General features: G+C 50.5%; 1 protein-coding gene across 1 annotated transcript; it reads left to right on the top strand.

The window, feature by feature from the left end:
- Positions 1–576: 576 nt before the first annotated feature.
- TSPAN16 (tetraspanin 16) lies at positions 577–16,144 on the top strand (the record flags this gene model as incomplete). The annotated part of the gene is made up of 6 exons (XM_079773380.1): positions 577–645; positions 2,809–3,006; positions 8,110–8,217; positions 9,867–10,019; positions 12,014–12,097; positions 16,097–16,144. The coding sequence occupies 6 exons, from the start codon at positions 577–579 to the stop codon at positions 16,142–16,144; spliced, it is 660 nt and encodes a 219-aa protein (XP_079629506.1).
- Positions 16,145–16,529: the final 385 nt, after the last annotated feature.

Below are 16,529 nucleotides of genomic sequence, written 5' to 3'. Positions count from 1 at the left end.
AGGAGCCTGCAACCGAGGTACAGGCCCTTGACTGGGATCGAATCCTGGGCCCTTTGGTCCCCAGGCCGACGCTCTATCCACTGAGCCAACCCGGCCAGGGCCATAGTGCCTTTTGATGCATTCATTCCACACTGGTGTCTCGGAGCACGTACTGTGTAGCAGGCTTTGGGAACACAGCCATGAAGGGGACGCTGAAGGCCCTTTCCCCCTTGGCGCCCCCCAGTCTAGCATCAACCACGTAAGTGGTCAGTGCTGAGCACTCTACCTACAGGACCCCATGGCATCTGGGGGTACCAGATGGCACACCAGTCCTTTTTCCCACGCCCCACACGTCCTGTTTGGAGGAGCCGGCAGGAAGGCAGTTTGGGGCACCTGCTCCAATTGTGATGTGATAAAAGGCTGATGACTGAACTCCTCCCCTGCAGATGGTCAGGCAGTCAGAAGAGAGAGGGGTAGAGCAAGTCAGCTTCAGTGACCCCCATCCCCCAACCCCCAGCCCTCTACCATCTCAGGAAACAGTAGCCCAGAGGTGTAGGAAGATGCTGACTTCATGTCCAGGGCACTCAGCCTGCCAACATGGCTGAGGTGCACACTCCCTATTCTTCCTTGAAGAGGCTGTTATCTTTCCTCAACGGCTTCATGGCTGTAAGTATGTCACAACCCAGGCCCCCAGGCTTCGCGGCCCTTCCTCCACGGCTAACTCCCTCGAAGACAGAAATAAGTTGATCCAAATTCATTGGCATCCAGCTCTGTGGTCCCCAGGGAAGCAGGAGGAATGTAGGGCAGGCTGACGAGGAGCAGGACGTGTTGGGAACAGGGGGAGCCTCCTCTGACCCAGAGCTGGTGGAAATCACAGGCGAGTGTGATCTGGGAGCCCAGAGTCAGCAGAGGACCGCTTGGCTCTAAGTCAAATCCGGCAGAAAACGAAATTGTGTTGGGAGGGCCGGAGGGAGTGGTCGTTTTCTGGTCCTTTAAATTTTTCCAAACATTGTTTTCTTTCTATGAAAATAACTCAGCATGTGCATTATTCAAGAAGTGATTGTTTTTATAGTAGAGCAGTCTAAGGACAGGCTGCCAGGAAAGAGAAAGCTATTCAATATCACTCCTCGTTACCTGTACTGTGACATTTCGATGGGAGTGAAAGGAGACAGCGCATTTAAGGGGCTCATGCCTATCGTGGGGACATTGCTCAATAAAAACCATCATCTTAGCCCGGCCGGTGGCTCAGCGGTTGAGCATTCACCTAGGAACCAAGAGGTCACTGGTTTGATTCCCGGTCAGGGCACATGCCCAGGTTGTGGGCTCGATCCCCAGTGGGGGTGTGCAGGATGATTCCCTCTCATCATTGATGTTTCTATCTCTCTCTTCCTTTATGAAATTAATAAAAGTTAAAAATAAAAATAAATAAAATAAAACTTCCTAAGGCATTGAAAACATCTTTTTGTACTAATAAACATTTTCCTACAATAGGGGTCAGCACAGTACACCCAGACAGATAGATGGATAGATAGATAGATAAATAGGTAAGTACATAAAATGTATTTGTAAATTTAAAAAATTGTTTGCAAATTGAATATGGCTGCTTTTGAGGCACACCACCATAGCTGAGTTCTTTCCCAAGAGAATTTACAGCCCTGGCTGGCTGGCTGGCTCAGTGGGTTGGAGCATCCTCCTGGTACACCAAAAGGTTGCAGGTTTGATTTCCGGTCAGGATACATACCTGGGTTGTGGGTTTGATCCCTGGGCCAGACACATACAGGAGGCAACAAATCGATGTTTTCTCTCTCACGTTGATGTTTCTCTCTCTCTCCCTTCCTCTCTCTCTACAAATCTATACAAATATGTCCTCAGGTAAGGATTAGATAAAAGTGAACTTATAGTCTACAGAGCTCATAATATCTGGGGCTTTTCAGAAAAAAAAATTGCCACCCCCTCTCCTACAGCATCATTTAAAGCAGGCGTCCTCAAACTATGGCCCGCGGGCCACATGCGGGTGTTTTTGCCGTTTTGTTTTTTTACTTCAAAATAAGATATGTGCAGTGTGCATAGGAATTTGTTCATAGTTTTTTTTTTAAACTATAGTCCGGCCCTCCAACGGTCTGAGGGACAGTGAACTGGCCCCCTGTTTAAAAAGTTTGAGGACCCCTGATTTAAAGTAACTGTGTATGGTGCCAGGGCATGGCCTTACCATGACTTACCTATCCGCTCTGTCTTACTGGTTGCTTCCGTAATTTTTGATGCTTTGTCCTTAAGGAACATCCTGGTACTGAGGCAAATATGTGACTTTTCCTTAGGCTGAATATCTAGAAATGGAATTTCTAGGTAAATGTTTTTACCATATAACCTTTAAGGTGTTTTGTTTGTTTGTTCTTTAATATATTTTTATTATTGGTTTCAGAGAGGAAAAGAGAGGGAGAGAGAGAAACATCAATGATGAGAGAGAACCTTTGACCAGCTGCCTCCTGCACGGCCCACAACCCGGGCATTATGCCTTCACTGGGAATCGAGCTGTGACCTCCTGGTTCATAGGTGGATGCTCAACCACTGAACCACACCTGCTGGGCTAACCTTTAAGGTTTTAAATATAAATTGCAAGTGCCCCCCCCCCACTAAAAAAAAAAGTAAAGTTTGTTGCCTGGCAGAAATGTATGAGAATGTTCTCCCCATCCTCTCCGACACGGGGTATGATCAATGTTTTAATGTTTTTGCTAATCATACTGGCCTTCACTCTCCTGTCCCTCCCCGAGGAGAGTTCCTTTTGTAAACAACTAACAGTCTGCCTTTCCATTTCTGATTCATGTTCTAAAGATGTCTGGCGTGATCCTCATTGGCCTGGGCATCTACGTCACGTTCAGAGGGGCTGTCCTCACTGGCGTCCTCGGGGTGTTCTCTACACACCTGTTCCACGTTGGCTACCTGTGTCTGGTCATGGGCTGCCTCACAGTGCTGCTGGGCTTCGCCGGGTGGTATGCCACAACCAAAGAAAGCAGAGGCCTTCTCTTGTTTGTAAGTTGGGTCCGCAAGCAAACCCCAAAACTCGCCCCGCACATAGGAATCCTTTACTGTACACACTGCAAGTCCCTCCCACCCATTTACAGTGTGCATGGCGTCTCATGCGATGGCATCAATACATACATCTTTTCCTTTATGATGTGTCTCACTTAGAACTCCTTTCCTACCCAAGGTCATAAATTATACTCTCCTAGGCTTTCTCCCCGTGGCCTTCTGGACTTTAGCCGTGTGTGTGGTGTGAGGTAGGGATCTGATTTATACTGTCTCCCTTACTGAGTGGCCCCTCTGGTCCTCCTCTATCTACATGAGTTTCCATTGTGTTTGGGTCTGGCCTGGGCATGCTGTTCTTTCCATCCCACTAACACAACACTGTGAATCGTCACACATGAACAAGTACATGTTCAAGTACATGGGGTATGAAAGTTTTGAGCATGGCCGTGCAGATAGCGTGTCCCAGATTTTACATGCTTTATTTGCACACACAGCCTTGGCTAAACATCTCTTTAAAATCCAGCTCCCAGCGTCCCCATTCCCGTTTCCCTCAGAATCTTGTTGGAGTGGATGATCCCACCTGATGTTTAATCTGTCCCCAGTGTGTTTTTTTTTCCTCCCTCTACTGTGTTGCTACCAGTCTCTTGGTTATTTCAATTTGGGGGTTTCAGGGAAATTCTTACTCTAGTTACCTTCTAAGGCACCCTGCCCCCACCCTCCTCCTCCCTGAAGTTCCATCATCTCAATTTCCTTTCTTAATTAGGTTCAGCAAATATTTCTTAGCCACGTCCTGGGCCTACAATATTTCATTTTATCTTCAATGTGATACGGACACTATTTTAACCATAGTTTAACGTGGAGGAATCAGAGTCCTCCCTCTCACAACCCCACATCCAACCCGTCTGCAAATCCGACCTGCTTTACCGTCAGTCTCTGTCCCTCCAAAGCCTCTGAGACCTCACTCACAAAAGCAAAGTCTTTTTGATGCATTTGGGAGCCACAGAAGGGTCTGAGCGGAGGAGGGACTTTGGGACACAGGTGCTCACGGGCGCCCTCTGGTGTCCGTGGGGGGGACAGTGGGGGGCACCAGAGCAGAGGCACTGTGCTGGGCCAGGTGGGAATGGTGGAGGCTAGACCTGGTGGAGTTGTGGGAGGGGGTGAGAAAGGGCAGACTGGGGATAGACTCTGAAGATAGAGCCACTGGGACTTGCTGACGCCTGGTTATCTTAGTCACCCAGAGGCAGGGAGAGAGTGACATTGATATTAATATTAATCCTCATAATCTGTTACATGAGCCAATCATCTGGGGTCCTATACCTGCTAAGCCCTGCACCCACGTTTATCCCTGTGGGCTGTGGGGACCCCGGGGATATATCCACTGCACTTTCCTGCCTCTCTGTGTGAGGGCCAAATAAGCCCCGACATTGCCAGCTGGGTGACTCAGCCTAAATCATCAAACAGATCTTTAATAATAATCCTATCTAATAAAGAAGAAATATGCTAATTGGCCCTCACGCTGTGGAAAAGATGGTGGCGCCCACAGCCAATAAGGAGGGAATATGCTAATTGACTGCCCTGCCCTCAAAGATGGCAGTGTCCACAGCCACAAGATGGCGGTGCTCAGTCCTCTCAGCCCTCCCAGGGCGGCAGACGTGCGGCAAGGCCGGGCCTGCCTGTCTCCGGAGTCCTCCAGTCCCCTCAGCACCCCCAGCCGCCCAGGGTCGCCCGAGGCTCAGGTAACCAGGGCTGGATGAGGCTTGCACTGCCGACAGTGGCAGCAGCAGAGGTGTGATGGGGCGTCACCTTCCCCTGATCTCCGGGTCACCTCCTGCCCCTGAGGGTTCCCAGACTGTGAGAGGGGACAGGCTGGGCTGAAGGACCCCCCCCCCCCGCTCCAGTGCATGAATTTTCATGCACTGGGCCTCTAGTAGTAATAATAGTCTACACTAATAACAGAGAAAGATGCAAATTGACCGTACCTTTGCAATGCCCACCAGCCAATCAGGAGTGAGTATGCAAATTAACACAACAAAGATGGCGACGACACAGGCATTCCACACTGCTCCAGCAGCTCTGGGCCTCTGGGCAGTGTGGGAAGGCGGAAAGGCGGCTCCGGCCGGAGCAAAGGTGGTGCCGGCAGCCAGGGGAAGGAAGGCCCATTCTTGCACGAATCTTCCTACATCAGGCCTCTAGTAATAATAATAAGAGGCATAAATGGAAATGCATGAAAGGAAAGCCAGGAGCTGACCTTACTTTGCTCCCATCTGGCCTCAAGCTCCACAGAATCCACTGAGACCCCCAGAGCTGGTCCCACCTCCATATTGTACAGATGGGGAAACAGACACGGGCGGGAGGCGGCTTCTCCTTGATGGGTAACTTGGAGACCGCCCCTCTGCCTGCCAAATTTCCCATCGTTTTCCACTGTGCAAGAGAATTTATTGGAAACATTAGGCAGCGAATGCTGATCTTTTCTTCCTGCACCCACCGACCTGCCCCCTGTCCCTCCCCTTCAGTTGTCCCTCCTCTTCCCACATTGGCGGGTCTGAGGCTTCTCCCCTTCCCCGGTCCTCCCCACCCCACCCCACCCCACCCCTCACCCCACCCCCGTCCCTGCTATCTGCAACATACAGCCTTTACCACACCTGACACATAAGCCTCCTGACACCCATGAAGTGCTGGGCGTGAAGTGAGGGTCCACTGGCTGGCTCCTAAGTCTACCCTGCATCCCGGACAAGTAGGAAAGCGACACATGAAAGAAATAGAGGCCCCTACCCCGCTGGATGTCCGTTCTTTCAAACCCGGGGCAGCCACGTGGCCTGGGGTGGGCAGGAACGCCCAGCAGCTCCAGCTCCCATCGCCCCTTCCGTGTCTTCCAGTGCCTCCTGTGGATGGCTGTCGTCCTCATTGTGGAAATCACGGTCGCCACACTGGTCCTTGCCTTCCTCCCGATTGTAAGTACAGTGCTGCTTCTCCCCTTCAGCATTGGAAATAACAGGCTCAGCCCCAGCCGGTTTGGCTCAGTGGATAGAGCGTTGGTCTCTACCCGAAGGGTCCCAGGTTCGATTCTGGTCAGGGCACATGCCTGGGTTGCGGGCTCGATCCCCAGTGTGGGGCGTGCAGGAGGCAGCTGATCAATGATTCTCTCTCATCATTGATGTTTCTATCTCTCTCTCCCTTTCCCTTCCTCTCTGAAATCAATAAAAAAAAATATTTTTTAAAAAAAGAAAGAAACAGCCCTAACCGGTTTGGCCCAGTGGATAGAGCGTCAGTCTGCGGACTGAAAGGTCCCAGGTTCGATTCTGGTCAGGGGCATGTACCTTGGTTGCGGGCACATCCCCAGTGGGAGGTGTGCAGGAGGCAGCTGATCGATGTTTCTCTCTCATCGATGTTTCTAACTCTCTATCCCTCTCCCTTCCTCTCTGTAAAAAATCAATAAAATATATTTTTAAAAATATATAAAAATAAAAAAGAAAGAAACAGACTCAACTGAAGCCCCCCACCCCACCCCAGGCGGGAGGCACTCCGGCTCTGGGCTGCTCACAGATGGAGATCCGGGATGGCCGGCCCGCAGGTCCCGAGGAGGGAGGTTGGGCCTTTAAAGATGCCGTGAAAAGCCGAAAACCTCAGGCCTCCCCTCGAAGGCCCCAAGAAACTGGCCCCGTTCATCTGACCATCTGTCCTGCTCTGGGTGGTGGGTGGTAAGGAGCAATGGGAAACGCCATACACGTTGTTGGGCTTTGGAATATGTTGAAATCAGGGGGCTATTTGGCAAAATCCAAATGACAAACAGATGCTTTGACCCCACCATCCCATTTTTATCCAAGGGTCTGCGTGTCCGTGGACAGAATGACATGCATTCGGGGATTGCAAAATCCCCGGCCTCTTAAGCATCCCTGGAGGGGGGCAGTTTATGACAGCTATCACAAGACTGTCTGATGCAGGTGGACAGAAGGAAGGAGAAGGCTGTCCAAGAACAAGATGGCACTCTCTTCAGGACACAGTGATGTCCTCGTTTGTGTCCCCCCAGAGGCCAACTCAGAGACAAGAATTTGAAGGCTCCTGGTTTATTTGAGACGTAACCCCAAGAAGCACCTGTAGGACAGGGCAGCAAGGCAGGGAAGGGAATGCAGTTTGTAAAAGGTGACATTGCGGGCAGCTGGGTTCAGCCCTGCTGGGGACCGGGGACCCGGAGCGGGACACACAGCTGCTTCTCCGCCCAAGGGCCCAGGAAGCTGCAGTATTGACCCCCCTCCTTCCGTCAGCCACTTGCGTGCGGCTCCCTGGATGCCTGTGGCCGAGAGGCCCCAGGAAGCCCTCGGCCGCTGGCAGTGGGAAGCAGGCGCAGGAGCACAGAAATGACAAAGGCCACCGGGACGCGAGCAGGGACCGAGAACAATGGCCTTCCTTGTCAGCGACCAGCCAGGTGCAGAGCGAGAGTCCCAGGAGGCCAGGAGGAAAGTCAGCGGGTGTGCTGGCTCTGACACACGCAGGCTGTCTCCTCTGGGGACACGGGAAGCAGTGACAGTCGCTGTGGAGTGGGAGGAACTTGTTGGCTGGGAGAAAAGGTGGGAGGGAGACTTTTCACGGTCTACCCGTCTGTGCTTTGTGAATTTTGGACCATGGGACTATATCACCTCTTCAGGGGAAATGTTTAAAATGTAGACCTTTATTTAAAAAGTAGGAAATGAAATGTGTTTCTTTTCTTGTGCACAGAGAGATGCAGTTGCGAGAGAGAGAGAGAGAGAGAGAGAGAGAGATATTCAGTTGCTAACGATGATATTCAAGTCTTTAATAGAATTACAGCCAAATTGCGGGGGGGGGGGGGGGGGGCAGATGTGTGGGCGATTGGAAAGAGCAGATGATTCAAACTGGTTTGTGATGGATACGACCAGATGCGCTCGGCTCGCGACCCACACACTCCCCGTGCCTCCCTGGGCTGACGGGAGCCTGAATTTGCCATCCGCCAGCGCAGACCCACGGCTGAGGGGAGGGACCGTGAAGGGAGCAGAAGGGAAGCCCCCACCCCCTGGCGCTGTCCCCAAGAAACCTCACCAAAGGGGCGCCTTGCTGTTCTGTATATTCACGGCTTCCCGTTTCACCTTGGAGGTTCAAGAAGCAGCCCTGGAACACAACTTTGTGGCCCTGAAGAAGAATTACAGGGGTTACAATGAGCCAGATGACTTTTCCATGGAGTGGAACTTGGTCATGGAGACGGTGAGAGTCACATCTTCTTTTTAATGTGGTAAAATATCTCTATATATAAAAGCCTAAGCGACCATTACCACTGGTCGACTGAATGACTGGTCGCTATGACCATGCACTGACCACCAGGGGGCAGATACTCAATGCAGGGACTGCCCACTGGTGGTCACTGCACTCCCACAGCCAACCTCCCGAGGCTGGCCAACCTTCCTCGGTCCCTCCCCCCTGCCGGCTGGCCCCGATCGGCCCCCCGATCAGCCCCCCGATCGGCCTCAATCGCCAGCCAGGCCAAGGGACCCCATCCATGCAGGAGTTCGTGCACTGAGCCCTCTAGTACATAACATAAAATTTACCATCTTAACCATTTTTAAGTGGCATTAAGCACACTCACATTGTTGTGCAGCCATCACCGCCATCCAGCTCCAGAACTTTCTCATCTTCCCAAACTGAAACTCTGTCCCCATTAAACACTCACTTCCCATTCTCCCCTCCCCCATCCCGGGCACCCACCATCTACTTTCTGTCTCTATTAATCTGACTCCTCTGGGGACCTCATATAAGTGGAATCACACATGTTGTAGCATGGGTCAGAATTTCCTTCCTTTTGTGTGGATACAGCACATTTTGTCTACCCATCATCCATCAGTGGACACTTGAGTTGTCCCCACCTTTGGGGTGTTGTGAAAAATGCTGCTATGAACATGGGTGTGCAAATCCTTCTTGGGTGTTTGAGAACCTGCTTTCAATTATTTTTTAAAATATATTGTTATTTATTTTCCTCCTCAAAAGCTAGTGCCATAGCCTGGCCGGCATGGCTCAGTGGTTGAGCATCGACCTATGAACTAGGACAGTGTCGGCAAACTCATTAGTCCACAGAGCCAAATATCCACAGTACAACGATTGAAATTTCTTTTGAGAGCCAAATTTTTTAAACTTAAACTTCTTCTAACGCCACTTCTTCAAAATAGACTCGCCCAGTCCATGGTATTTTGTGGAAGAGCCACACTCAAGGGGCCAAAGAGCTGCATGTGGCTCGTGAGCCGCAGTTTGCCCACCACGGAACTGGGAGGTCACGGTTTGATTCCCTGTCAGGCACACTGCCCAGTTTGCAGCCTGGATCCCCAGTAGGGGGCGTGCAGGAGGCAGCCGATCAATGGTTCTCTCTCATCATTGATGTTTCTATCTCTCTCCTTCTCCCTTCCTCTCTGAAATCAATAAAAAATAAAAATAAAAATAAAAAACAGTGTACTTAGGTCTAATTAAAAAAGAGAGAGAGAGAGAGAGAGAGAGGGAACAGCCTATCTAAAGGCCCCGAGGCTGGCACTTGCTAAGTGTGTTTGAGAAACATCAAGGAGACAGGGAGGCGAAAGCTGAGAAAGGGAAAGGGAGAGCGGGCAGAGATGAGGGCCCGGAGGTGACAGGGCCCTTCTTGCAGGGCCTGGCGGGCCATGGTGAGGACTTCAGCTTTTACCCCAACTCAGCTGAGAACCACGGAGCGTTCTGAGCCACGATGGGGTTGGGGGGGGAGGGAGGCACTAGCCCAGGCCCTGGAATATTGTGACTGCTGTCTACATAGTAGCCATGGTGACTGTGACTTCTATTGTTCTTGTTACGTGAATATGTGAAAGGAAGTCTTCAAGTGTTTATTCTCCTCTCTGCAGCTGAAGTGCTGTGGGGTGAAGAACTACACGGATTTCTCTGGTTCTTCCTTTGAGATGACAACGGGCCACACCTACCCCAGGAGCTGCTGCAAGTCCATGGGGACTGCGGCCTGTACCGGGCGCAACGTGTCCTCCGATGTCATCCACCAGGCGGTAACTCCCGATTTTGTTGGCCACCACCATGGTGGACCCCGAGGGCTGGGGAATTTCATAAAAATTGCATATTTGCCCTGGCCGGTGTGACTCGGTTGGAGTGTCGTCCTATATACACCAAAAGGTGGTGGGGTCGATTTCCGGTCAGGGCACGTTCCCAGGTTGCAGGTTTGATTCCCCATGATTGGCATTTCTCTGTCAGGTTGATGTTTCTCTCTCTGTCTCTCTGTCTCTCTGTCTCTCTGCATGCCCCCTACCCAGGATCGAGCCCACAACCTGGACATGTGCCCTGACTGGGAATTGAACCAGCAACCTTTTGGTGCCAGGATGATGCCCAATGAACTGAGCCACACTGGCCAGGGCTGGGCATTCACTTTAATTCAATCCCCATCGCATCCCTCCAGGCTCTTCTCCCATTTTACAGATGAGGAAACTGAGGCACAGAGAGCTTCCCTCAGCCAGGGAGTGGTCGACCTGGGCTTTAAACCCCATGCCCAGCTTCCTCTTAACCTCTGTCACAAGTGAATGAACACAGATCTTCTCTGAGGGAAGATATAAGAATCATTCATTAATTCATTCATCACCCTGAATGGCTCCTACTGGGAGCCGGACCCTGGGGCTCAGAGATGAACACACTGGCCTCTTGGGCCCTGCACAACCTCTTCTCCTCCGACTCACACCCTCACTCATCCTGCTGCAGCCACACCAGCCTCCTCCATGCAGCACAAACACATCAGGCGCCTGCCAGCCTCAGGGGCTTTGCAAAGGCTGTTCCTTCTGCCTGGAATTCTCTCCCCCTAAATGTCTTCCTACCTCACTTCCTTCTGGTCTGTGCTCCATTAGACTATTCCCGACCCCTTCTCTATAATAGGATCTCCCCCCCAAATCACCATCACACTTCATCTCCTTACTCTGCTTCAGTGTCTGTCCGGTGCTTAACCAGTCCCTATCACCTGGTTTCCCCACTCAAATGTCGGCCCCACCAAGGCAAGAATTTTGTCTGTTTTCACATTGCTGGGTTCCAGCGCCCAGTGCCTCGCACACAATAGGCACTTAATAAATACTCATTATGTGAAGGGGGCTTCTGAACTGCCAACAGTGAGCACAAAGCAGCCCAAGCTTCCAAAAACAAGAGGTGCTGGGGGCCTCGAAGGTGAGGGGCATCTCAGTGGCTGCAGCAAGGGGAGTGGAGCCTGCTCTGCTCACCCTCTGTGTCTGGTCTCTTCACCTGTCTGAGCCTCAGTTTCTTCACTTATAACACAGAGAGCCCAGCTGGCGTGACTCAGTGGTTGAGCGTCAACCTACGAACCAGGAGGTCATGGTTCGATTCCTGGTCAGGGCACATGCCCGGGTCGCGGGCTCGATCCCCAGTGTGGGGGGTGTGCAGGAGGCAGCTGATCAATGATTCTCTCTCATCATTGATGTTTCTATCCCTCTCCCTTCCTCTCTGAAATCAATAAAAATATATTTGGGGAAAAAAGAGAAAATAAATACCTACCTTATGGGGTTGTTGTAAGAAACGAGTGAGAAGGTGCTAGAAACACGTTAGTCCTTCTGTTTGTATGTACAGAACACTCGGAAATAACTAATAGCTCCTGGATGCTGGCTCTGTGTCAGGCCACTGCTATGCACTTCATGTAGATGCTTTCTCCTAATCCACTCAAAGACCTTGTGAGGTGGACCCAGTTGGGAAACCGAGGCACAGAAAGGGGGGGTGACCTCTCCAACGTCCCCCAGTTAGTCATGACTTGCACAGATGGATACTGGGGAGTGTTCTGGGGTGTGTGTGTGGGGAGAACAAGGAAGCTAGGGCAATGCTGGAAGGTTGGGGGGCAGTCAAGCGAGACGGAGCCAAGGTCCTGTAGCTTTGTCCCTGTATCCTCCCTGAATCTGAGGGCAGTTTGAATGGCCCCAAAAGGGGTGGGTGGGGACAGGGCCCCGGAGCCTCTGAGCCCCTAACCAGGTCCCGCCTGCTTTGATATCTGTACCCACAGGGCTGTTTTCCCAAACTCCTGAAAATAGCCAAGACTCAGAGCGTCAACCTGAGTGCAGGCTCACTGGGGGCAGCCGTGATACAGGTAAGCCCAGCTCCTCTGGGACACACTAAACCCTTTTATTGAGCACCTACTGCGTGCCAAGCACTGTTCAGGGCACCGAGGACACAACAGTGATGAAAAAAAAGACAAAAATCCCTGTCAATGTGGCACTGACATTCAAGTGGGGGAGGCAGTAAAACATGGTGACGGAGGTGACAGTTGACCAGTGACCTGAGGAAAAGCCATGTGTGTATATGGGGGGAGGGCAGAGGGAACAGTTGGTGCAAAGGCCCTGAGGCTGGGATAAGCTTGGCTTATTCAAGGACCAGCGGGGAGGCCCCTGTGGTGGAGCAGGATGGACGGGAAGGGGGAGATGAGGGCAGGCTGATGCGGGCCAGGTAATATAAGGCCTTGTGGGATACAGAGAGGGGTTTGGCTTTCTTCTGAGAATAACAGAAAGGCAGTAGAAAGGGTTTTCACATCTTGGTTACTCCACAAACTTTACTGAGCACCTACTAGGTCCAGTCACTATTGTAGACACCAAGGATACAATTTAGAATTAAACAAACAAAAATCTCTGCTGTCATGGAGCTGACCTCCTACCCAGCAGGGATAGGTGAGAAATATGATTTTTAAATTGGAAAATGTGGCCCTGGCCAGGTAGTTCAGTTGGTTGGAGTTCTGTCCTGATATGCCAAGGTTGCGGGTTCGATCCCCAGTCAGGGCACATACAAGAATCAACCAATGGCCCTAGCTGGTTTGGCTCTGTGGATAGAGTTTTGGCCCACAGACTGAAGGGTCCCGGGTTCGATTCTGGTCAAGGGCATGTACCTTGGTTGCAGGCTCGGTCCCCAGCCCCGGTCGGGGCACATGCAGGAGGCAACCAATCATGTGTCTTTCTGACATCGAAGTTTTTCACTCTCTCTAAAAATCAACGGAAAAATATCCTCAAGTGAGGGTTAACAAAAAAAGAAAAAGAAAGAAAAGAAAGGGTGAGGAAGGCACGTGGGTGCTGGGGGATTCAAGTGAGAAGCACTTACCCTGGGGACATGCCCTCTTCATCCAGCTAATGAGTCTGGCCTACACTTCTCTGGTGCAAGGCCCGAGTGGGCAAGGGCTGGGGCTCCGGGCTCTGGTCCTAGTTCTGTCACTCACTAGCTGTCTGACTGTGCGTTAGGACGACAGCCTCCCTTATTTGTAAAACGGGCTGCCCCGTTGTTTGCTGTTAAGCACTGATGAGGTGGAGTGCGTCAGAGGCTTTGCAAAATGCCCTATGATTCTGGGAAGTTATTGTCACCCACCCGAGAGAGGGCTTATCCAAGGCAGGGATCACAGGGAGGCGGAGGCAGCGAGAGGATGAGTTCTTCATGCACCACTAGAGATGCTCGGAGGCCACTCACCATGGAAACGGTCTGCACAGGAGCTATTCTCATCCCTGCGCCTGTCCGAGGGGCGGCTCTTTGCTCAGAGCCAAGTTCAGATAAGCCCCAGGGAGAGAAAAACATTTGTTGTTAAAACTTTTCTTCTCCTATCTCATTTAAGGATAACTGCAATAGGCAATAACTATAAAACTGTGTTGATAGACTTACGTTAAAATGTAATTTGCATGACAATAATGGCACGAAGAAGGTTGGAGAAAACAGCTATATAGGAGCAAAGTTTTTGTAGGCTACTGAAATTAATTTACTCTTAATCCAAGCAAGACTGTAAAAAGTAAAGATGTTCATTGTAATCCCCAGGTGGTTGGGCGTCGTCCTGTGCACTGAAAGGTGTCCAGTTCCATCCTGGCCAGGTCACACCTGGGTTTCAGGCTTGATCCCCACTAGGGAGCATGCAAGAGGCAGCCAACCAATGTTTTGCTCTCACATATATGTTTCTCTTTCTCTCTCCCTTCCTCTCTCTCTTTAAAAAAATCAATGAAAAGGTATTTTGAAAAATTAAAAATAGAACTGCTTTATGACCCAGTGACTCCACCTCTGGGTATATATCTGAAGAAACCCAACACACTAATTGGAAAGAATATATGCACCCTTTGTTCACTGCACCATTATTTATAATAGCCAAGATATAGATGCAACCCCAGTGGCCATCAATAGATGAACAAATAAAAAATAGGATGTTTCTATTTTTTAATACAAATTAAAAGATTTTTTAAATTTATATTTTTATTGATTTCAGAGAGGAAGGGAGAGGGGGAGAGTGATAGAAGCATCAATGATGAGAGAGAATCATTAACCAGTTGCCTCCTGCACGCCCCCTACTGGGGATCAAGCCCACAACCTGGGCATGTGCCCTGACCTGGAATCAAACCATGACCTCCTGGTTCATAGGTCGACACTCAACCACTGAGCCATACAGGTCAGACTCTCAGCGATGTTTCTATCTCTCTCTCCCTCTCCCTTCCTTTCTCTGAAATCAATAACATCGTATTTTTTTAAAAAAGAAGATAATAAAATCATTTTAAAATAAAGAAGGAGAAGAAGAAGAAGAAGAAGAAGAAGAAGAAGAAGAAGAAGAAGAAGAAGAAGGGGAGGAGGAGGAGGAGGAGGAGGAGGAGGAGGAGGAGGAGGAGGAGGAGGAGGTAGGAGAAGAAGAAATTGGTAGCCACAAAATAGTCATGGAGATGTAAAGTACAGCATAGGAAATATCTATCTGTATAATAGAGGAATATGCAAATTAGCTGGGATGCCATAACATCACGACCGAACAGCAGGGACCTAAGGCTACATGGCGCCTGGTGGGGGCAAAGGACCTCAGGCCGTGCCCCCCACCCCGTGGGGCCTGATGGGGAACCTCAGGCTGTGCCTCCTGTCCTGGTGCCGGGCCTGGAGACCTCAGGCTGCACCCCCCGCCCCACAGGGCTTGACGGGGACCTCAGGCCATGCCCCCCCACCCCAGCATCAGGCTGCGGGACCTTAGGCTGTGCCCCCTGACCAGTGGGGCTTGATGGGGGACTTCAGCCGTGCCCCCCGCCCTGACGCCAGGTCAGGGGACCTGAGGCTGCACCCCCCACCTGGAGGGGCTTGACAGGGGTGGGGCCAGCGGGGTCTAGGTCTCACCCAATGGGGGTGGGGCTGGCTGGGTCTGGGTCTCATGTGTTTTCGAAGCACATGTGGACGGTGGGTGGGGACTTGACTCTAGGTCCCGTGGCATGCCCCAGACTCTGACAGGAGGGAGATTTTCATAAACATTTTATTAATTTTCTTTCATCTCTGACACTTCTATTATAGAGAAAGGGCAAATAGCAATATTAAAATATTTCCTCTAATTAATTCCCTTTTATTGTGCACGAATTTCATGCACTGGGCCACTAGTAGGCAATAATATTGTAAGGACTATGTACAGTGCCAGGTGGGCCCTGAAACATTGGGAGGACCACTTTGTACAGTACAGTATATGATTATCTAACCACTATGTTGTGCACTGGAAACTAATACAAAATAATATTGTACGTAAACTGTCATTGAAAAAAAGAAAAAGATCAGAAAAGTAGCTTCCAGGGGCCTCTGTAGAGGTGTGGGCAGCGTTAAGGAAAATGATGTTGAGGCACTCAGGGGCTAGCAACTTGGGGAGCTGTTACTTCTCCTAGTCCTGAAGAGCTGGGGCGAGCCGGCTTGGAGCGTTCAGGATGAGCAGAAGAGAGGAGGGAGTGCAGAATACTTCAAACTTTCCCCCATCCTCCCATCTCTCACTGGTGCTTCCTATTGGCCAATTCTAACAGGAAGGAAGAAGGCAGGGGTTTCTGGGAAGTGTAGTTTTCAGGACCCAGGGAAGAACAGAGGAGGGAGGAGATAAGACCTGGGGGAAGCAAAGGGAGAATGACGGCTGTGCCTCCTGAAAGGCCTCCACCTTCTACCCACCACTGAAACTATGCTAACAGGTCCAAAGGATCTCCAGCTTGGCCCTGAGGAACCTTAGGCCATGTGTCAAACCCTGCCCTGCCGTTTCTGGAACAGGATGCTCCCCATCTCTGTGTTTCCAATTTGATTACGGTTCCAGAAGTCCCTCAAGTTGGTTCAATGTTTCTTTCTTCCATTTCAGCTGCCAGGAATTCTTGCCACCTTGTTGCTGTTCGTGAAGCTGGGCTGACAGACCTGGGGAGGACAGGGCACCTGGGCCCACCTGGCTGTTGGAGATGTAGTCTCGTTTTTGTTTCTCTGTGGCACCCACTGCTTTTTGAAGGGAGATTGATAATAAAAGATTGGGGATCCCGACTACTTTCTCTTCGCTTTATTTATTTATTTTATTTTCTTCCTTTGCTTTGTTTTTCATACTAGCTGGCAATGATTTTAGTTCGAAATACCTGACATGGCCTGCCTTCACATGCAACTGTCTTATTTGGTAAATTATTATGTGGAAAAAAATCTAAAATATTCACAAAAGATAACTTGTCCAAAGAAACTCCCATGTACTCCTAACCCAGATTCAGCAATCACCAAGAGTTTGACATTATTTGTTTCATTATCCCTTTTTC

This window comes from Cnephaeus nilssonii (assembly GCF_951640355.1).
Source record: "Cnephaeus nilssonii genome assembly, chromosome: 5".
NCBI lineage: Eukaryota > Metazoa > Chordata > Mammalia > Chiroptera > Vespertilionidae > Cnephaeus > Cnephaeus nilssonii.
Note: the sequence above shows the minus strand (reverse complement) of the source record. Positions and strands in the feature narration are given on the sequence as shown.